Source organism: Rutilus rutilus (assembly GCF_951802725.1).
Source record: "Rutilus rutilus genome assembly, chromosome: 21".
NCBI lineage: Eukaryota > Metazoa > Chordata > Actinopteri > Cypriniformes > Leuciscidae > Rutilus > Rutilus rutilus.
The window spans coordinates 13,908,019-13,930,702 of record NC_140226.1 but is presented as its reverse complement, the minus strand read 5'-3'; the positions used below and the strand labels follow the sequence as shown (position 1 = coordinate 13,930,702).

At 37.6% G+C, this 22,684-nt stretch overlaps 3 protein-coding genes across 18 annotated transcripts in view; 2 read left to right on the top strand and 1 right to left on the bottom strand.

Annotated features, from left to right (window-relative positions):
- Positions 1–3,688: 3,688 nt before the first annotated feature.
- gjb9a (gap junction protein beta 9a) lies at positions 3,689–6,143 on the bottom strand. Its single transcript, XM_084394223.1, has 2 exons — positions 6,031–6,143; positions 3,689–4,557 (listed from the first exon to the last, which is right to left on the bottom strand). Exon 2 carries the CDS (start codon positions 4,535–4,537, stop codon positions 3,782–3,784), a length of 756 nt encoding a protein of 251 aa, XP_084250349.1. The 5' UTR covers positions 4,538–4,557; positions 6,031–6,143; the 3' UTR covers positions 3,689–3,781.
- Positions 6,144–7,058: 915 nt separating this feature from the next.
- Positions 7,059–10,769, top strand: ptp4a2a (protein tyrosine phosphatase 4A2a). Of its 2 annotated transcripts, XM_084392925.1 has the most exons (8): positions 7,059–7,201; positions 8,315–8,391; positions 8,685–8,950; positions 9,055–9,290; positions 9,383–9,475; positions 9,584–9,714; positions 9,907–9,981; positions 10,070–10,769. In XM_084392925.1, the coding sequence occupies exons 4-8, from the start codon at positions 9,195–9,197 to the stop codon at positions 10,179–10,181; spliced, it is 507 nt and encodes a 168-aa protein (XP_084249051.1). In that variant the 5' UTR covers positions 7,059–7,201; positions 8,315–8,391; positions 8,685–8,950; positions 9,055–9,194; the 3' UTR covers positions 10,182–10,769. The 2 variants fall into 2 exon arrangements, with proteins under 2 accessions (XP_084249051.1, XP_084249052.1); XM_084392926.1 differs by lacking the exons at positions 7,059–7,201; positions 8,315–8,391; positions 8,685–8,950 and having other exon boundaries at positions 9,006–9,290.
- A 3,410-nt stretch (positions 10,770–14,179) lies between these two features.
- The window catches only part of ppp1r13ba (protein phosphatase 1, regulatory subunit 13Ba), a 42,174-nt gene continuing 33,669 nt past the window's right edge, over positions 14,180–22,684 (top strand). For 5 of the 15 annotated variants that reach the window (XM_084392754.1, XM_084392752.1, XM_084392740.1 and 2 more), the window contains exon 1: positions 22,270–22,527. In XM_084392754.1, coding sequence (XP_084248880.1) covers positions 22,396–22,527 — 132 coding nt within the window. In that variant the 5' untranslated portion in view covers positions 22,270–22,395. Of the gene's footprint in view, positions 14,411–22,229; position 22,684 lie in introns of those variants that run through there. The other 10 variants (XM_084392743.1, XM_084392755.1, XM_084392741.1 and 7 more) reach the window with 10 other exon arrangements.

Below are 22,684 nucleotides of genomic sequence, written 5' to 3'. Positions count from 1 at the left end.
TTGTACATAATTATTATTTAAAATAAGTTTTCTATTTTAACATATTTTAAAATGTGAGTTTTTGATGAATGTAAAGTTCAAAAGAACAACATTCATTTGAAATAAAAATGTACTGTCACTTTTGATTAATTTAATGCATCCTTGCTAAAAATGGCTGGAAAGTATATATATATATTATATATATATATATACATTCATACATACATCCATACAGTATAGCTGAACACAAGTACGTGGTGGTATTTCGAAAAGTGTGTGTGTGCTCGTGTGTGCGTGTGTGTGTGTGTGTGCGTGTGTGTGTGTGTGTGGGATGGATTGTTTGCTGTGTGCATTTGAGTCGAAGCCAGGGCACATGTGTAGGAGGAGCAGCACAGAGTGAGTGAATCATACATTAGGACATTTGCTGTATTCTTTCTGGTCAATGTATTGAAAATTGAAAGATTATCTGCAGGGTAGCAACATGCAATTCTTAGAAATTTTTCAAGTCGGATAAAATGCATAGGATGCAAGAATCGTGTTTTTTTTTCTTCTCACGTTATCATTGAAACATATTCAAATAAAAACCTACTAAATCTTTTTTTTTTTTTTTTTTTGCCCTGCAGTGTTATACATTTGTGTGTGGTGTGTGAGTCTGAGTGAGATAGAAAAGGTAGGAGGCATGTAATCATTGGTTGCTGAAGGCAAAAGATCAAGAGTTGCTTCTTATGTAACATGTAAATGAAAGTGCACTGGGCACTGTGTGCTAAAAGATTTTATTTTTAAATGCATTCTAGGTACAAAAAGCAGTGTAGGCTGACTGAAATTTGGACAGAAAAGATCCAGAGAGCGTCAGATGAATTTTATGGAGAGTTTGAAATGCTGTTAAGAAATTTGATGTGACATATTTGGCCTTAATGTAAGTCATTTTAAAGGAATAGTAAATAATAATAATAAATAAACCAAAAACTGTAATTCTGCCTTCATTTACTCAAAGTATGACGTTCTTGATTCTGTGGAACACAAAAGGAGTAGTTATTAGAGTAGTTAGAGCTGCTGTTTACGGAGCCCCCCTAGTCCCACTTTGGCAAAAAAAATTTATTATAACTATCTTGTGGCCTCAAGATAGTAACTCGTGGCCTCAAGATAGTAACTCGTGGCCTCAAGATACTAACTCGTGGCCTCAAGATAGTAACTCGTGGCCTCAAGATAGTATATCTCGTGGCCTCAAGATAGTAACTCGTGGCCTCAAGATACTAACTCGTGGCCTCAAGATAGTAACTCGTGGCCTCAAGATACTAACTCGTGGCCACGAGAAAGTGAGTTTTTTCAAGGCGAACGTTTCCATGTTAATGTTTCCATGGCGACGCGTCACGCGATACACTGCAGCCACAATTATACTGTATGACAGATGTGTCGCTTTTATTTCGCTTTTCCTTTTTTATTCAAAATATTCACAAACTTGCTTACCATGTCATCAACTAGCCTAAGTATCTGATATTCCGATTCTCACATACGTGTAAGTGAGTGTGTTGTTTAAAAACCTTTATAAATAATCTTGATCTATAATAACGTTATGGGCGCTGCAATGTTGTCCGTCGGATTTACAGCACGTGAATTCATCAGTTTCTCCCGAAATAAATGCAAGAAAGTGGCCGGTGAACTGAGAAGAATAGAGTAAACTTTATAGTTCCTTCTTGACTCTTGCACTATGTTTGTCTAATATGAATAACACATGTCGGGAAATTATATTTGAATAGATATTATTGCTGCTTCCACAGACATCAGTGTGTTTTACAAACTCCAAATGTATTGTTTTACTCGTGCTTATGTATTTAAATATCTGAAACCAAAAATAAACATTATGAAGTTGAAAAACTGCTTAGTTGTGATGACAGCGCTGAACGCGTCCGACTCTGGGCTCGTTTAAAAACCTTTATAAATAATCTTGATCTATAATAACATGAGATGGGCGCTGCAATGTTGTCCTGTCAGTCGGATTTACAGCACGTAAATTCATCAGTTTCTCCCGAAATAAATGCAAAAAAGTGGCCCGTGAACTGAGAAGAATAGAGTAAACTTTATAGTTCCTTGTCTTGCACTATGTTTGTCTAATATGAATAACACATGTCGGCAAATTATATTTGAATAGATTGTTGCTGCTTCACAGACATCAGTGTGTTTTACAAACTCCAAATGTATTGTTTTACTCGTGCTTATGTGTATTTAAATATCTGAAACCAAAAATAAACATTATGAAGTTGAAAAAACTGCTTAGTTGTGATGACAGCGCTGAACGCGTCTGACTCTGGCTCAGCGCCAGCCAATGCGCGAAGTTTGAATCTGGCAGCACTGAACATTCTAAATGTGGCGCCGTACTCTCAGGGGCTAGTTGATGACATGGTAAGCAAGTTTGTGAATATTTTGAATAAAAAAGGAAAAGCGAAATAAAAGCGACACATCTGTCATACAGTATTATTGTGGCTGCAGTGTATCGCGTGACGCGTCGCCATGGAAACATTAAAGGGAACGTTCGCCTTTAAAAAACTTACTTTCTCGTGGCCACGAGTTAGTATCTTGAGGCCACGAGTTACTATCTTGAGGCCACGAGTTAGTATCTTGAGGCCACGAGTTACTATCTTGAGGCCACGAGTTACTATCTTGAGGCCACGAGATAGTATCTTGAGGCCACGAGATAGTATCTTGAGGCCACGAGATAGTTATAAATTGTTTTTTTTTTTTTTGACAAAGTGGGACTATAATTTATTTTTTTTTGACAAAGTGGGACTATAATTTTTTTTTTTGACAAAGTGGGACTATAATTTATTTTATTTTTTACAAAGTGGGACTATAATTTTTTTTGCCAAAGTGGGACTAGGGGGGCTCCGTAGCTGTTGATGAAAGTGGGCCAAAAAAAAAAAGCCAAAAAACACAATAATAGTGACCTTCTCGACTCATTCACTCTGTCCCAAGTCTTTTTGAGCCATATTATACAGGGTGGGCCATTTATATGGATACACCGTAATAACATGGGAATGGTTGGTGATATTAAAGTCCTGTTTGTGGCACATTAGTATATGTGAGGGGGCAAACTCCTCAAGATGGGTGGTGACCATCACATATACTAATGTGCCACAAACAGGACTTTAATATCACCAACCATTCCCATGTTATTACGGTGTATCCATATAAATGGCCCACCCTGTAGATTTGTGTGAGGGAAAAGAAAAGGCACCATTCACTTTCTCAATGGAAAAAAGCAGATTGGAATTTAATAAATCATTTTAAAAAGTCATAATTTCGAAACATAAGGGTGAATATATGATGACAGAGATCTTATTTTTGGGCGATCTATCCTGGTAACATAACAATAACCTTTCACGTCCACTGCCAATTTCAGAAAACCAATGAAACCAAGGTAACATTTGCACCTAGATGAGATTTTATTGATATTGTACACTGAACAAGCACACAAAACTTTAAAATCCATGGTACTTCTGGAGGCATGTAAATTTTCAGGTCGATACCATATTTGCATAGAGCAAGCTGACATTGATAGTGAAATATTTAGAGTCAAGCTAACCTCGCCCAGTTTTTTTCCCTGTTTTTAGATGCAGTGTGCTTTTAAAGTTCATTCTAAAGTGCATTTAAATTCTAACAAAAATACATATATTTTTATAAATACATCAAATACATGGTAAAAATCCTGACTTCCAGAGACATGATATAAAAAAAATCTATCTGTCTATCTATCTAAATCCCAATCTCAATGAGGTTGTAAAGGTTTTTCAACATGCCGCTGTCATTAAAGAGCAGACTTGTCTATTTTAGTGTCCTTTAATTTTTGTGAACTCAAGTTTTGGCTGCTGGAGAGAGTGGGATCCGGTCTTTTAGATCGTGGCGGTGGTAACTGTGACATTATACAGTATTTTAGTATACGCTTTCCAATGAGATAAACCATTTCGCAGATACACAAAAAGATGCAGAGAACAGAGGAGGCCACCATGAAGAGGGTGAAGATTTTCTTCTCTGTAGGGCGTGAGATGAAACAATCCACTGTATTGGGACAAGGGTCCAGCGAGCACTTGGTGATGCGGGGGAGGTCAAATCCTTTATAGATGTGATGAAGAATATAGAGAAAAGCAGTATCAATCACCGCTTTAAAGATCAAGCTAATCAGGTAGGTCCACCAAAGACCCCCGCGTTTTTTTCCAGGGTTGGCGTATAAGTGGTTGCCCTGGTGAACGGCAATGTACTTCTGGTCTTTTTCCTCTCTGTGTATGACGTGGGCTACGACCAAGAGCGACGGACATGTGACAAAGATGAGCTGTAAGGCCCACAGACGGATGTGAGAGATGGGGAACGTGCTGTCGTAGCAGACGTTGGTGCAGCCGGGCTGCCTGGTGTTGCACACGAAGGTCTCGTCGCCCCAAACACGCTGAGCCGCCACCACAAACACCAGTACACGGAACACAAACACCACGGACAGCCACACTCGACCAAAAACTGTCGAATATTTATTGACCCCGCTAAGAAGGGACTCCAGTCCTGTCCAGTTCATCCCTGATCACAAACAGTGTCCTGCAATAAACACAGTTATACATGATTAATCATAACACTCAAAAGAGACGCTTTTGCATAATATAGGGCATTTTAGTTTGGGTCAATGAATCTCTTGACAACTGGTGTCATGAATGCATGGTCTAAATTTAACCAAAAACTTAATAGGTTTTTTTTTTTTGGTCATTTTTTTGTGTTGCTGATTATCTTTTTAATTAGCCAGTGGAGATTTGGTCTTCGATTAATATTTAAACTCCAGAGGCATTTAGTCACACATAACACATTCTCCAGATTGTTTCTAAAAATCTAATCAGAAAGTTTGCAAAAACTGATTCTGTTCCAAGCACTTTATATGGAAGTTATGACAGGAAACTTTTTTTTTTTTTTTTTATATATATAATAAGGTTTTTTTTTGTCACAAGGATGACACATTTCAATATAACAAGCCCGAGTTGACACGTTTTACCAAACAGGTTTTCACTCGCTCATTATAAATTAATGCTGTTTTGATTTTGCTGGCAGAAATGTGGATTTGTCATGCTGCTGGATTACACCTGGGTTTGATGTCTTATAGCTGGTCCCAAGTGTTTTAAGCATTTTTGTAATAAATTGTATGTAAGTACGCGTGTATGTGTATATATACATATGTGTGTGTGTATGTATGTATGTATGTATGTATATATATATATACACCTACCAGCCACTTTATGTACACCTATTCAACTGCTTGTTAGCACAAATATATAATCAGCCAATCACATGACAGCAACTCAATGCATTTAGGCAAGTAGACATGGTCAAGACAATATGAGCATCAGAATGCAGAAGAAAGAAGAATATTTCAGATATTCAGTGATTTATTTGATAAAAAATACTGTAAAAACAGTAATATTGTGAAACATTATTACTATTTAATGCAAGTTAATAATTTATAACAATGTAATATATTTTAAAATGTAGGCTAATTTATTCCTGTGATGGCAAAGCTGAGCATCATTTCTTCAGTCTTCAGTGTCACATGATCCTTCATTTTCTTCATCCTTCAATGATAATTTTTTTTATTTTTTTTATTAAATAAGCTTTCCATTGATGTATGGTTTGTTAGGATAGGACAATATTTGGCCGAGGTTCTACTATTTGAAAATCTGGAATCTGAGGGTGCAAAAAAATCTTAACATTGAGAAAATCGCCTTTAAAGTTGTTCATTTATGTTCGCGATTTTTCTGCACATATTTACAGTAGGAAATGTACTAAATATCTTCATGGAACATGATCCCTACTTAATATCCTAATGATTTTTGGCATAAAAGAAAAATCTATCATTTTGACCCATACAATGTATTGTTGGCTATTATTGCCACAAATATACCTGAGCGACTTATGACTGGTTTTGTGGTCCAGGGTCACAAATAAGCTTAAGGAAGCTTGTGTATTTCATACAGTTTCTTACAATGTTGATATTACTCAGTAATAATGCATAAAAGAAGAACTTACCTTGTTTTACAGCAAAACGGATATGCATTGAAACAGGAACCGCAAAAAATGAGGAAAGGGTAAAACTAAAATCTCTGAACAATCCTGTCCAACCTGATCTCGGGACTTGCCGCCATACCTGCACGTAAGTGTGTTGCTCACAGACACCTGTGGTCATGATGAAGCAGCTTCACCTGGAGGGTGTGGTGCTGCTGGACTGTGGGTGGTGCGTGTGCATCATGCTATTATTCATTAGATATTATCTTACAGACGGAACTGTAATGTGAGTAAGCCTAAAGTGACCGTATTTGCAACAAGCCTCGCTGCCTTGTGTCATCACTGCCACACCCAGCAAACAACAAACATTATAAAATACAGGAAAACATACATTACATTTTTCACAAAGACCATTTTAATAATTAATATATTTATATTATACTACAAATCAGACTGCAGGGATATAATGTTATCGGTTGGGCTGTGAATAGAAAAAATAAAATGAATTCATGTTATAACTCTTTCACACCAGGAGATGGTGACATAACCTCATCTTTAAAAATCTGTGCAACTTCCAAGCTGTATGGGCAGATTTTTCTCAACGTAAATATTGCATCTCCAATGTTTCAACTAGATGTTTAATTGAATGATATAGCCTATGTGACCATTAGATAGATCATATAGTTATTTTTAATTTTTTTACATTATGAAGACCTGTGCACTATTAACCTAATTTATTTAATAAAAAACATTCTTCTATATGAATTCATGTTTATTTAATTGTTATATTTTATTGAAAGGTTATATGTTAAATATGATATAATGGATAAAATGGAAAGTATATCATTTTACCTAACGCTTTTATGTCTGATAATAAAATATAATATTGTTAATACTGATAATAATACAAATAATAACAAACAATGATAACTAACAACCATTAAAATATACAGGGCATGTCGTCATGAGAAAAGTCAACGTGATTGGTCAAGACCCGTTTGCGGATAAAAATGTAACATTCGAGCGTAAATGTGTGGGTTTATTGCCCACGTGACTGCGGCCAGCCAATCAGCGGTGATCTGTGCTGACCGGAATTGTCGCCTGGTTACGGGAGCTCTACGGTAGAGGAGAGCTAGCAGCGTCTCTCAATCCGCTTTCTTTTTGTCACGGTATTCATATATACCGTCATCTCTCTGTAAGTATCTATATGATATCGTATTTACATTTTCCTGTTATTTATAAACATCTAAATGAATGATTAATTATTAACTTGTGCGGATATGTATTTAACATATACGCATTTAGCAGCTAAAACACATATGCTAGCTGAACAAGACCGAACTAATCTCGTAAAAAAACATTTGGTTATTTTTTGAAGAATGGTTCCCATTGTAATGTATTTATATTATGTTTCTTATTGTATAAATATGTATGAATTATTTAGTAATCTAGGCTGGTCATTGATGCCAACGACTTCTTCTTTTATGAAACCATAGCCTATCATATTCACACAATGATGCAGTGGGTGTTAAGGGCTTGGTGTCGTTCTTGTAGAGATTAACAAAATAATTCTCTTATTTTGAATTAAATGGTTGTTTAATTTGTCTTCAACAACATATGTGGTCAGCAAATGTGGAAACCCATTGTGTTCCATGCACACATATTTCTTTGTCTTAAAGGGATAGTTCAACCAAAATTGCTTTTTGTTTGTGTTTGTAATTTACTGTCCCTCATGTCCTTCCAATCCAAAGTATGATTTTATTTCTTCCGTGGAACACAACACAAAGGAGGGTGTTAGACAGAACGACATCCTCAGTCACCATTCACTTACATTGTGTAGGGGAAAACATGCAAAGGAAGTCAGTATGACTGAGTCTGTCATTCTGCATAACATCTCCCTTTTGTTTTCCACAGCAGAAAGAAAATTATATGGGTTTGGAAGAAGGTTGGTCAGTGACAGAGTTTTCCATTTTTGTGTAAACTATCTCTTTAAGAATGAGATAATGGTCAAAAATAGACTTGGGCAGTGGATGCGGTGAGTGAGATAATGAATGTGTAGATTGGCTTCAGCATTTTTGCTCCTTTATATGTACCGTTTTTAAGATTCATCTGATGGTGTATTAATATTTGAATGCAATCTCAAATGTTTTGTCTCTGATAAGATAAGCTTTTATAACATAAATCTGTACTAACACAAATAGACAAGCACTAGCTGTTTTCCTTTTTCCATTCCTGACTTGTTGGAGCTCATCCTGGAATGAAGAAAAGTCTCGTTTATTGCTTGTTTTATGTTGATTATCTTTTCTAGGTGCAAAGTAGAGACAGTCACGAATGGTGGAGATAGAATGCTGAGTTCTCAACTTGTTTTCTGTTCACTTATTGAAAGTAAGTGCCTGACAGGAGGTAATAATTACACCGATTGCTAAACATTTTCCATATATACACCATCGTGTTAGGATGTGGCCTGTATGCTTTTATGATGAGAGTTTATAATCCATCGAATGACTTTAGTCAATATCAACTGCAGTGGAATGAGGTCTCTCTTCAGCTGTAGGCTACATCCAGTAACCATTTGGTGTTAATGGTGACATGTTTTGATTGACTGCACTTGCTGGTTGTGATGGTTTAGGGGTCACTGCCCTGGTTATTTATCGGTCACTGTCATTCTTTTATTCCAGGCTGCACATTTATGGCGTTTGTCAGTGTGAGTGGAGACTTCTGCCAGGCACAGCACCTGGTCATTGTGGACAAGTGAACAGAGGGCCTGCCATATGAAGATTATACTACCTGACTGCCCGTCTTACATTCTGCACTTTCGGGGAGCATCCTTTTTTGTCCAAAGTTGAAGTGTATGAATTGGTTCGAGCCAATCCAGGTACTAGAGAGCGAATCGTTTTTTCCCTCTCTCTAGTGCCAACTGATCATCTCTCCTCTCCTGAATGGGGTAATTAGAAATTGCAAATCAGAAGGATCGTCCCCTTCTTTAGTATTTATTTTAAAACCGTGGGAGCGTGAAAGTGGTTTCCTTCTCCTGTTCCCCTTTTTTAGAACATTCAGAGATTTGCCTAAAAGTCAAAGTGCTTAGATATTTTGAAATCATTACTTCTACCCCTGTTGAAGATTCGGAAGTTGTTGGGTTCTTTCCCTCCCTCCGTCAAGTACTATTAAAACTTCATTCGAGTGTCAAAATGAATCGCCCTGCTCCTGTTGAGATCACTTACGAATGCATGAGATTTCTCATCACCCACAATCCCACCAATTCACAACTGACCAAGTTTACAGAGGTAAGTCTCTAGATGGTTGAGGTTAACAGGAATAGCGATATCAACGTGAGTGGCAAAGCTGAATATTTCTTTTATTTGTCTCTGTCTGTTAGGAACTGAAGAGCTTTGGAGTGCAGACGCTCGTCCGGGTTTGTGATGCAACTTATGACAAGGCACCAGTGGAAAAAGAAGGCATTGAAGTTTTGGTGAGATTTGCTATTAACCCCTAAAGTTTCTGACAGAATTTAGTGATTTTTTATTTACTTCTCTCCACTCTTATGATTGCACTTAAATTGAAATGCATTTTTCTTTAGGATTGGCCTTTTGATGATGGTTGTTCGCCCCCTGACCAAACTGTTGATGACTGGTTGAACCTTCTCAAATGTAAATTCAAGGACGAACCAGGCTGTTGCATTGCAGTACATTGTGTTGCTGGATTGGGACGGTACGTATTATCAGGACAAATGTAAATCACATTCACAGATATGAAATGTTGCTCACTGATCTGTTACACTGTAATTTTTTTAGTTATCTTGGACCAAATGTGCAGTAACACGTCCTTTTGGAACATTTTGTGCTGTGATGTGAACTTTTATCCAGATCAGTTAGTGACCTGAGCATTTTTTTGTGTGTTCAGAGCTCCTGTCTTGGTGGCCATAGCCTTAATCGAATGCGGGATGATGTACGAAGATGCTGTCGAGTTTATTCGTCAGTGAGTCACAAACAAAGTTTCTTTTCTTTTTCTGTAGGATATGATTTTGTTGGTCTTTTTGTGATGTGGATGATCATTTTTCTTTTAGGAAAAGGCGTGGGGCTTTTAATGCCAAACAACTTATGTACCTTGAAAAATACAAACCCAAGATGCGCCTGCGCTTCAAGGATGCCAATGGTCAAAACTGCTGCGTTCAGTAGAGCAACATTTGTCCAAAGGATCTTTGGAAACATTTTAATTGTTAGTGTTGTTATGATCAGTTTTTGTTTGATTATTATCTCAGACTAGGATTTTGCTGTATTACAGTGCCAAGCACACAAACAGGTTACACAGCATTAGTGTTGGTTTTTTTTTTTTGAACGAACAGTCTAGCCAATCATGTAAACTCACAGGCAAAGTGGGATATCACTAGTGATGTTTTTCATTGTGGCAAACACATTGGTATAATGATTTACTGCAGCTGTTAGTGTTTTATGCCCTCTCTAAAACTAAGTGTCCCCTGTTGTCTGGATTGTGTAACAATATCCTGCAGTACATGAAAAAATCACTTTGGTGGTGAATATCTGTCAGCTTCTCCAAAGTTACATGGGCACAACTACTGTATCTAATGTTATAGATATTAAACATTCCAAGATATATTCACAGCACTGTTGGACACTAGATTGTGGTGGTCAGTAAAATGGACATGATGCAGATCCTAGATAATTCAATCAACAAAAGAACGAGATAAACTCTAAACTGATTGAAATGAGTCATTCAAATAATAACAATAAAAAAACAAATAATTTTATTGTCTTGTGTTTTTTTTCTTCTTCTCTTACATTAATTTGGCTATAATGCAGGTGGAAAATAAATATTTACATGGACATACATGTGATACACAGTAGTATGTGCTAGTGTCAGATTGTAAAACTATCGTTTTTATCATGGTATTGAATTATTTCAATATTGATGTAGAATGTAAAACATTTTAAACAATGCCATTGCGCTACATTTGGACGTTTAAAAATGATAATATCATGGTACTTTTGTTTGTTTGAACATAAAGGATGTATCTTTTATTTATTATTACACGTAATCGACTGAACTGCATTACTCTTTCATCTTTAAAAGAAAAAGTGATGAATGGAATCCTTTTTTTTAAATATAATTATTTTCAAAGAATTAATTTTTTTATCGATACACAGAGAATATTCGTGTAATTTCGAGCATGTGGACTTCTCTCTCGGTGGTGTTTTCTTATCTTGACCACGAGTCGGTGCAATGCAGATTTACTGGACAGACAGTCAAATGCATGTTGTCTCGACCGGAATCTTACTATGGTGAGCGAATGGCTCATGAATATTAATTAGCCTACTTTGCGTAGCTGGACGGTTTGGGAAGTTTTACCCGTCATCGTCAGTATGGCATATTTAATATTCATGAGGTAAACCTTCACGTTAGTAGAATTCGTAATTTCGTTGTCCGGACCGCTTAAGACCTATGGCAAGCCGTTTTAACATTATTCTTTAAAAAACTATATTTTCTTGTTACTAATAATTATTTAATTTCTAGTATCACAGTAATGGTAATGACTAGAAATACTTATTTCTCACATGCTATAACGTATTTCTTTGCTGCATGTCCCAATGTAGGGCTACCTATTTAATTCTTAGTGCTAAATAATTTTCTCAGTTGAATCTAGTTTGATCTGTGGTTCACATATTTAGGTTGTGTGTCCACCAAAGCATTTTTTTTTTCCCGAGGCTAACGTATTTTTCCAATTGTTTTCAATGGGAGCGCCACGTTTTTAAAACGGGAGGAGCGTAACGAACTATTAAGCATCTATTTTTACCGGTCGCCAAGACGCTCTACGCTGCTGACGTATTTCCGGTAGAATTTCAGTGAGCATCTTTACTTCCGCATAGCGCGTTCTATAGCGAAGTGTACTAGCGGCAAAACTTTCATAAAATTCATTTTCTCAGAAACGAAGACAACGATTTTAGAAACCGATTCGCTAGTCGAATTTCGCATGATATGAGAGAATACTGACCCTCAAAGTTGTCGATGTAGCTCGAAATATATAATTTAAATCCCTTCTCTTTCTTACTCTTAGGTGTGACAGCTAACTGCCTCAGAATATTGTTAACATCATTCACCTTAACCGCTGGAAGTTCTTGTAAACAGCGAGTGTAATTTACCATTATCTCCACCGAATGCTAAAACGGCTTCTGGTGCAGCACCGGATGTTACTGGGCGGGCTGAGACAAAACGCGGAAGCGTAGAGCCTACTGAGCTCATCACTGTCACTTTTTACCCAGCCGTCCAATCACAGTTGGAGGAGGGGTGGGAAAAATACTACACTGACCAACTGTTACATTAGGTGTGTTCGACATCGGCTGCAGCTGGATGTAACCGGGGAGGAGCTGCAAATGGAGACATGAAGTCAGACACTTTCTTGTTCCCCTAGTGACCGCTCACGTGGTGTTTGCATACTTTACCACAGATGAAGTGAAATATAAATGCAATATTTGCCAAATAATACACAGATGTTTCAGAGACATTTTCATTCAATACTTTATGTACTGCTTCATACAGCGTCTGTTTGAACAAGAATAAAGTTCAACATAAGCTACTATCAATGAAGTGGAGTCTACTTTTTTAAATTGATAAACATGGCACAATATAACATCGCAACTACATGAAAAGAGTGTTTACTGTTATAAAAAACTGATTTGTGAGCTTTAGAGGAACTAAAGGTTTTCGAATAAACACGAAACACACGTGATCGTTGTCATGCGGTGAATCCGGCCAATCGTGGAACAGCTGTGTGTCGTCATCAGAGCTCGTGCAGCCCATTGCAGCCATTCTTGAGAAGCTGCGCTGGCTGAGTTCTCCAGCTACTCTCGAATCGCTCTCGCGGTACTTTGATGGCATATGTCACAGTCACGTGGCGTCGGCGCTGTATCAAGTCCATAGACAGTATTTAAACTGGACACAGCGACCCCATAGGTTTCAACGGAGAAAAGTGAAGTCAATTAGAAGCTCTCACTTCCTGATGGTCGAGCGTACTGCGCAGACTCAAACTGAGCTTGACGACGTAGATGTGACGTGAGCAACCCGTCTGTCTTCTAGTAGCTGTGCCAAGAGAAATCTGAATCATTCCCTTCCGAAACTTGCAGAGATGGAGAGAGTGAGTAGGAGCTGTCCATGAGCTAGGAGCAGGAGCAACTTTTGCTAAGTATTCTGATTAATTACTTTGTCATTTTGCCTCCACGTCCCCCCGATTGCGCGCGAGCTTCTCCTCCTGTCCGTACGGTAATTTCTCTACTGTGTGACAGAGAGTCGCGTGGTTATGATGCAATCGTTAGCCTATTTTTACAAAAACTGCATCTACGGGGCCACAACGTAAGATACAAGGTAATGGAGCCTTTTATACATTTTCGTGTTTCTTTAGAAATAAATAATGGAAAAATGGAGTCTTTAAACGCCTCAGATGTTAAGTTATTCGCTGTCAAAGTGACGCCAAAATGAATGGGAGTCAATGGAATGCTAACAGCAGGTGATGGTCCGCTAATCAATGGCGGCGTCCGGGGAAGCTTAAATATTTTATGAAACCCTGCCCCCCTGATCAAGTCGGACAAAATTTCGAACCGGCATGCACTGTCGAACAAACCTCCTTTCATATCAATGTCAACAGATGACAACAAGCAGAATAATATTTAAAACAAGAGCCAGAGCAAATACTTGACATTGTATAGCCATTTTTATATAGAAACAATACAGAAACAAACTATCTGTGAAATTAGATGCTAACACTTCCATGGATATTCTGTATCATCCGGGAAAAAAGCTGCACTGCCGAAACGCTTTCAAGCGCTCACAGCTAAGCGTTTTCAGCAGAGCGCCTAGTGTTTTCACACTAGGCTACCTGTTTCAGTCATTACTACTTATTCTTTAGTTAATAGTAACATTCAAGATATTTATATTTAGCCTACTAATCTATTGTTTTCATAGTACAAAGTTATCATTTACGAGCACATTCCATTATTATCATATAGCCATATACTAATCTAATGAATAGTTTGTAAATAAATAGTACATAAAAAAAAAAAAGGAATCTACTAGTTTAGTAGTATAAAAATGGATTAAAAAATAGATTTGTGTAAATGAATGTTAAAACGGCTTGCCATAAAAACCTGCGCAAACCATCGAAGCCACTGGATTGGGACGCCGCTGTGACGTAGGCCTAAATGACCCAGTTCAGATGGCGCATCCTTTCACCACATTCACTGGACCAAACTCATAACAGGCAAAGGGCATGATTAACAGAATTAATCACTGAACTATTTGTCTTCACTTCTGTGGGAGTTAAAACAGGCGCTTGTTTATTTTGATTTGTAATCCAGATCTCCCTGTTTGATTTCGCCATTCTGCAATCATGATGCCGGTAAGTTTGTGACAGCTGATGGTACTTTACTAGCGCTCAAACTCTGACCTGTCATTCAGGATCATGACTGACAGCTCTGTCAACATTCATTCATAACTTGTGTATGCATTGCGTTGGACTGCGGGATTCCGTTAGACTATCATGAAGGAACGCGGCTCTTATGTCTTGTCAATCATTGGGGAAGCAGTCATGCTGTATTTTGTCAAGTGGGTGTAGTGTGGATTTTAATATTAAATTGTAGGTGGCGTTTTATGACTATCGGCCTTTCTGTTATAACAATCACTGTTAGGGGTGAATTCAGGGACACTTTTTCCAAGTCATCTCAATGGCAAAAAGTGTCCTAATCACTCTGAATTCACCCTATACATTTTAAGACAACAGTAAAGGTATTAGGCTTCTCAGATTTTGATTTAAATAAGTTAATTGCTTACTCTAAATAATCCTAGAGCAAATGAAATGCACAATATCCAGAATCTCTTTATACATAAATGGCTCCAAAACGTATTTGGACACTTTATTCACTCGTTTGGACATATTGGACACCTTTTCCACTCTGTATTTTTGTCCTATTAAAATTGGTATTTGTTCAAGTTCAGTTTGGATTTGAAGTAGCCTATTTGAATATTCAAATAGGCTACTTCAAATCCAAATTCTGAACAAATACCTATTTTAATGGGACAAAAATACACAGTTAGCCTATGTATTTCATTCCAACTTAAAGCTTTATAATCTAGCATCACTTTGCTTGATTTGATACTTTGCACACTTGGTTTGATATTGTGTGTGTGTGTGTGTGTGTGTGTGTGTGTGTGTGTTTGTGGCCTGGGAAACCCTACATTATGGGGACAAAATGAGTCCACAAAGATAGCAATATCCAAAATCCTTGTCCTTGTGGGGACATCCAAGTGATATTTTTTGAAAATGTAAAACTGCAGAAAGTTTTCTGTGATGGGTAGGTTTAGGGTTTGTGTTTGTGTTTGTGAGGATAGAATATCTGTTTTTGGGTCATTGACGAATAAGGTTTTTAAAAGTGTAAAAAATAGAATGGAGATATAACTATATTTGAAACCATTTTTTAGTTTACCTAGGTGTTAACAATAAGATTTTGTGGTTTGTACAATCAGTTAACACTGTTTTTTGTCATTTTTTACAAGATGGAAAAAAAATTGTCACCAAAAATATCATTCGGTTTAACCACTGATTTGAAAGTTAAAAACTGATTTGACATTGATGTTGAGATAGTATATAGTGTGTACCACAGAAGAAATATTAATATAATAAATGTAATCATTTATTAGACTACTCTAAACACTCCAACATATTCAAGTAAAACATTGCACAGGGAAAGGAGAAAAGGGGAAATGTAAAAAAAAAGAGCCTTATCTGCTTTATATTTGTATTATTGTAGTTCCTTTAGTTATTAAAAACAATATTATTCCATTTAAATATTTACTATATCGGTTTTACCGAATGACCTTTTGACACTTCAAAATCTTTAAAATACCTTTATACGTAGTAAAATATAATTAAAACCTTTTGGATTCAGTAAAAGAGATCAAGTTGTACTACCTTACATACTTTGGATGTTATATATTTGTTTTTTTATTATTATTAAGGCCTTTGGACAAAAAAATGACCCGTCACGTCATTGACCCTTTTACAGAATCAAAATCATTATGTCTATGGAAAGTCCCCATAAAGCATGAAAAAAACAACGTGTGTTTGTGTGTGTGTGTATACCATTATAGTAATGACAGCAATTTTCACGTGCAGTTGACACATAAACTGTGCGCTCCCATTTCAGTGTTGTTGTTGAGTATATTTTCAGCAAGCAATTCGCTTCGTATTCAAATTATCAGCATTAAAGAGGGCAAATGTTATCACTCAACTGAACTTTTATATGCATTGTAATCACATTATGTTCTTCGTCTATATTAAATGCAAGTCCCCGAATGAGCGCGGTTTTGGAGCGTATTTAATTCAACTTCTCAGGTTGTATGATCCATTTCAGGGATGGCCAAAATTTTGAGAGCTTGAAATGTATCTTCATGTTTTTCCAATATTGGATTATTTTCCTTTATGTTCCTTCCACCAATTAGAAAACATTGTGTCTTTTACTGCTTTTACTCTACATTCTTCATTTCTGCATTTCTTGTACTGTCTTAGTTTTTGAGTGAGAGTGATGCAGTTGTGGCTGTGTTGAATGAAACCATAGCCTGCGGGGAGTATTTTAAGGCGCTGTGCGGTGAGCTGTGGAAAAGTTGTCAGAATTCCTAAATTGTGACACACTCAGGGTTGTGTGCTTTTAAATCCCTAACACCCTAAATCCCGGAGCACTTTTTCCAGCCATTGCACCGAATATTGTTAGAGAATATAGTCGTTTTATCTTCCATCTCCATGAGGCAGCGGATAGCGTCCCTCAATAGGAGACATTAGAGCACAGATTACAGGGAGAGCAAGATGGGGTCAAAGATCAAAGGTGAAAGAAAAGAGCATCCTCTGTGCTGAAGTTAACCCTTTTCACCTTTTAGAGTTAATGGACTGCACACGTCCCTTGCTGTGAATCACACAGTCAATTGATTCCTTCACTTTTGACTGCATGTTTTGCCCTGTTTGCTTTCATTAGACCAGTTGGAAAAATTCTGTTAATGTTAAACTCCAACACAGACATGTGCGATTAACATCAGGTCTTCAGATTGACATGTAACTAGAAAAGTACTAGAGCTTAGATGTCCTTATATATTGCTGGAGCTTAAGAGTTGATCTTCCAAACAAACCCAGATCAGTATTTTATTTTCAGAGCGGTGGTTTATGTTGACTTGCTGTGTATATGAATATTTATAACTCTAGAACTGGTGGATGGGGAAATGCAGAAGTATTTTCTTCCTTTGGGACAAGATAAATAAAATATCAAATATGAACAAGCAGAAATATCTGTCCTCATGTTAAGTTTTCAGAAGTTTGCCACTTACAATAAGCGAGAGATATTTTGTTTTGCTATGTAGAATTGCTCACAGCGTTTTGAATATTCATGAACAAACGCCAGTAGTGCAAAGTCTATGACAGCTATATTCTGTGACAAGTGTTAGTTTACTTTTGCATACTGAGGCAGTAAATATGGAGATGTGATCTGTTTACTTCACAGCTTGTTCTTTTCCTGTAGAACTGAATATGAACCATGACGGAATTTCATTTGAGCATGCCGAAGTTGAGAACATGAAATCTGCAGTGTTCAAATGCTGTGTGTGTGTCTCAGTTTTTCAGTGATAGGCATATGACTAGTGGCTGGTCTGTGTGTGCAATTCCACAAACCTTTAGTCTGATTATGAGTATTTTAAAACATAGTATAATCTTCTTATTACAAGTACTTAAGTTTTGGGAATCTAATTATGTAATCCAGATAACATGTAATCAGTTACTACCCAGCACTGAGAATATAGTATAAATATATAAGTATAAATCGGGTCCTTAAACATTAAAATATATAGCCTCCTTTTGAATTTTAGGATGGGGTCCGTCGCATGAGGATGATCATTGGTCTGTGGGATCTAAAAGATTGAAAACCCCCTGCCCTAAGTGAATGCTAGCGAACACATCTCATCGTGTTTTGGCCTGTCCTTTGCACATTCAGGCTGTGAGATTACAACTTCATCTGCACTCAGAACAGAGAGTGTTGGCAGCTCAGGATCTTTAATACGCCCCACATCGCTGTTGTAGGCAGCTGAGCCAGAGTGTGCTTTAGTTATTAGAGTCCACGCTAGTGTCGCTCACATCTCCCCAGAGCCTCATTATTGAAATTGCGACCTCATGGCATTGCTACAGTATTGCTGAATCTCTAAGCCTGCTGAGGGAATTGACTCCTGCGCTTCACCTTTGCATTTATGGTTACTTTGAATATTTTGTGACTAGTTTTGTTCATTTAGTATATGGTGGTGCATTTATGATCTGAACATGTCTTATACGTCATAGCTGTTATATAGAGTACAACAGTTGGGTTCCGGAAGTAAAAACTCCATTCATTTTCTCCATAAGGAAATTGATTTTGAACCTTTAAAGATAGTTTTACTATGAGGTTGCTAATCAATGGTAATTGCTTCAGCTGAAGTTGTCAGCCCGTTTAAATAATTGTGTTTAACAGTGTAATTCCTGGTGAAAAACTCCATTACCCATGATGCCGTGCAGAAAATTACACCAATCAGAGTCTCGAAAAAAGCAAAAAAGTTTTTGATTCAAATCAAAGTTTGTAGTGTACACCTTGTAGCTGATTGGCTTGGTTAATGGCTAATAACTCTTTAACGAAGACTATTTTAAAATAAAAAAAAATTATATAAAAAATAAAAAACTTACGGAACCAGCGCTGCTGAAAAAAAGGGAAGCCAGTACTGAAACTAAATTTTATAATTGATATTATTAACAAACATTATTACATAATTTTTGGCAGACCATTAGTCAATGTAATTGAAATATTGATGTCATATTTACAGTAAAATTTACAGCAAAAACACGTTTTCTATTTTAGTACACAGTATTTTAAAATGTATTGCTCCAGTCTTCAGTGTCACATCGTGAATCATTCTAATATGCTGATTTGCTGCTCAAGAAACATTTCTTATTATTATCAATGTTGAAAACATGATGCATTTTTTTCCAGGATTATTTGATGAATAGAAAGTTCAAAAGAACAGCAATCATTAATTATAAATGCTTTTTGTGCTACTTTTGATCAATTGAATGCATCTTTGTTGAATAAAAGTGTAAATGTCTTTCAAAAACACGTTTGAACCGTAAATATATAGTTATATAAAGTTATATGAATAAAAATATATTGTTCGTTCGTTGCCTCTTCCATTTTCATCCTCCAAGTTCATAACCAACCAATGTTGCAAAAATAATTATATATATATATATTAAAAAAATAAAACTGTGACTAATGATTATCGATTAATAGAGTGCTATGAGCGCTCTCTGCAAACTTGGAGTTATTTATGAATTCTTTCTTGAATTTATGATGCTTTATTCTCATTTTTCCAGTTTCCTTTTAGTGCTTTTCCATGCCTTTAAATCTCAAACTGAAATGTGAAATCCGAACACATTTTCTCGTCTGTTTTCAAGCTCACTGGGTCCAGGTGTCGGCTATGAGAGCGAGGAGCTGTCAGGGCCATTAAATGCTCAGAGATTGAGTGTGCTGTTTACTGCTGTTAACTGCACTTAACTATGCAAGTCTTCCAGCTGCAGTGTAGTGAGAGGAACTGACATGTTTCCGTGGATGCAGTCGTTGCTATGGACACCCTATTGATGGCACTGTACAGTAAATCAGGTGAGCGTTCACAGAGTCAACAATCCCACAATGCTTTAGTTTGGGCGCATGTCCCATCTGCATCAAATGAATAAAAAACACTTATATGTTGAGAAATGTGGGTATTTAGCTGATTGACAGTATATATTTAGCATTTCACAAAAGTGTTTTGTTGTCTTTTTTGGGGGGATTTTCCATACAGAAGCATCTTATTTAATGACATGTTATTATAAACTAAAGGAAGCATTAACAGTTTTTACAGTGGAAACTGGGCAGCTATACCCAGTCAGCTCTATTTGTCAGGACCGCCCGACTCGAGACCCACAGTGACAAGGCCTGCCTGTGTCCTGAGATTTATTATTGGCAAAGCATTGAGTGCTGCGACTTCACCTCCTTCTTTGGAATCAGAAAACCTTCTTCCCTGACTTAGATACAGTACATTCGTCATGGAGAGAGATGAACAAGAATGCTCAGTCAGTGTTTCAGAGCAAGAGGTTGTTGGTTATTAGTGGTTAGAATTATTACTCTCACATTTTTGGTTTGGGCTTTTTTTTCCCACAGCTTACCTTTCTAAACTGGCAGATATTTGATTTTGTTTTAGAAAATTCATCTAGCAGACAATAATAAATAAATCCCCTTTAAGGAGGGTTTTAATTCATATCTAGAGACTGGAATATTATAGATATTTGGGGGTGAGCTGTTTTAATATGGGCTTGTCAGCAACCACAGCAATGTCCTAGTAATCAACTAGAACATGCTAGCAAACACCTAGGCTGAATCCGAAATCGCCCTCTAAACCCTCATTCACTATTCCCTATGTTAGTCCACTAATACTGGTCACTTGAAGGAGTGAATGAAAACGAGTGAGCGAATTCGGACAGCCGTTGAGCGTACATCGGTTGTACAATCTTTATTGCGGTGCATTGTGGGATTGAATGAGCGAACTCAATAACGTCCACTATGGTTTCGGACACCACTACAAATGGCTGTCCCCTCAAATAGCGCCCTATTTTAGGGTATCGGGGGTGATTTCAGATTTAGCCCTAGTCTCAGACTAGGCTAAATTTAGCCCACGGACCGCTAGCTAAACGTCTGATGCTTATGGTACACTTTAACTGGAAACACTTCAGGATTTCCTAAGTCGTCATCTGATTGGTTCAATTCTACAGGATGTCCGGGAGACGTGTGTGTCGTGTTCTTTAATGGTCCGCCTGGAAACAAAGATGCCGTGAAGCCAAACCCCCTCATGGAAGAAGAAAGCCGTCATGTTTACAACTGTGACAATGAGCGCTTATTCGGATCAACTAAATGCTGGATTTTCATGTGTAGTATGTAAAGTATGTAAAATTCGAAGTATAGACTCTTTAAAAGACGTCCAAGTGTTTTACACACCGGTCTGTTATTGCAGGGAGTAACACAACCACTTAGTAACACTCTGGCAACCATCCAGAACACCCTTCTTAGCGATGCCAGAACACCCTTGGAACTATTTCTGATGAAAAACTGCAATACCCATGATGCTCCACAGAAAATTACACCAATCAGAGAGTCGAAAAAAGCTAAACACACCAAAATAGCTCTTTATCTCCTCCCACTCCCATGATGCACTGCGAATGACGCAATCGAGTCGATCTCTCTACTCTCTCAAAATACTGAAATGTTTGTATATATATGCATATTTTGCAGTAAACTTAAAATATATTGTTTTTATACATGTAATCAACATTTGTAAATGAGTAGTTTTATGTTTCTCCATCGTTTTCAATTTGATTATGCTGTTCGCAATGCTTCATGGGATTGTAGTTCTTTCCCTCAATAAAACCGTTAAGTACACAGTCTTCTTCCTTTGTCTTTTTGTCCGATTTTCTAAAACTTTTTTGCTTCAAATTAAAGTTTGTAGTGTTGTGATATACCTCGTAGCTGATTGGCTTGGTTCATGGCTTATAACTCTTTTTATAAAACTTTTTTTAAATCCCTATGGGAAAAATGAATGGAAAAAATACTTCCGGAACCAGCGCCGCTGAAAAAGGGGCCGGGCGCTAATTCACTCTATTGAACACCCTAACAACTGCTTAGCAATGCTCTGGCAACCATCCAGAACATGCTAGAAACTGCTTCATAATGCCCTGGTAACCACTTAGAACACCCTAGCAAAATAATTCTACAAAACATTTAGGTTTGTCCATATTTTGAATGGATGATCAGCAAATTCTAAAGCTGATGTATACGTCAAGTTCACGCTGTCAGTCTGTTCCGCACGCTTCTTAGTTGGATAACGTAAGTGGCACGAGCATGACTTCCTATTGCGACCTCAGTACATGGAAGTGTGTGTTTTACTCTGAGTGAGTTTGGTCCCCTCTATCAGTGACATGTCACATGGCAGTCTGTGTATTGTCATCAGATACTTCTTATCTTCCCCTGGCACCTCTGCTTGTTCCAGGAGGGAATGCAATTTGGGAGAGAAAGCTTGCCCACCCTCCCCTTTTCCAAATGCCCCCAAAACCCCCCTCCCCTTCCTTGACCACTCTATAGTATCTACACTCACACACACTCAGTCAGACAGACAGTCAGGCACCCACAGAGAGAGAGAGAGAGAGAGAGAGAGAGAGAGAGAGAGAGAGACAGACACAGTCCAGCTCCCCAGCGCCTGGGCTGCCCGGCTCCTCCAATCCATCAAGCTCAGGGCTCCATGAGGAGGTTCATCAGGATGGTTCTGCGCAGCCTGGTCAGCACCTCCAAGGGCAGGCCGTGGCTGCAGAAGAGAGCGCGGGCGCAGGAGAAGGAAGACCGGAAGCTGAAGGCCCCACACGGGTTAACCAAGGTGAAGATCCGGAGGGCTTAAAGACGAGCAAGATATAGGGGAAGACAAGGAGACGCTGAGTATAGAAGTTCAGGCACTTGTGCACGGCTTAAAATAGCGAGACATGTCTGGGACATGGATTTCAGAAGACTGACATGTGTTCATGTGCATGTGTGAG

Excerpts from the sequence above, each read along its gene's own strand:
- ptp4a2a (XM_084392925.1), top strand. The coding sequence starts at position 9,195 with ATGAATCGCCCTGCTCCTGTTGAGATCACTTACGAATGCATGAGATTT. Across the intron at positions 9,291-9,382 it reads AACTGACCAAGTTTACAGAG|GAACTGAAGAGCTTTGGAGT; the intron begins GTAAGTCTCTAG and ends TCTGTCTGTTAG. Across the intron at positions 9,476-9,583 it reads AAGAAGGCATTGAAGTTTTG|GATTGGCCTTTTGATGATGG; the intron begins GTGAGATTTGCT and ends ATTTTTCTTTAG.
- gjb9a (XM_084394223.1), bottom strand. The coding sequence starts at position 4,537 with ATGAACTGGACAGGACTGGAGTCCCTTCTTAGCGGGGTCAATAAATAT.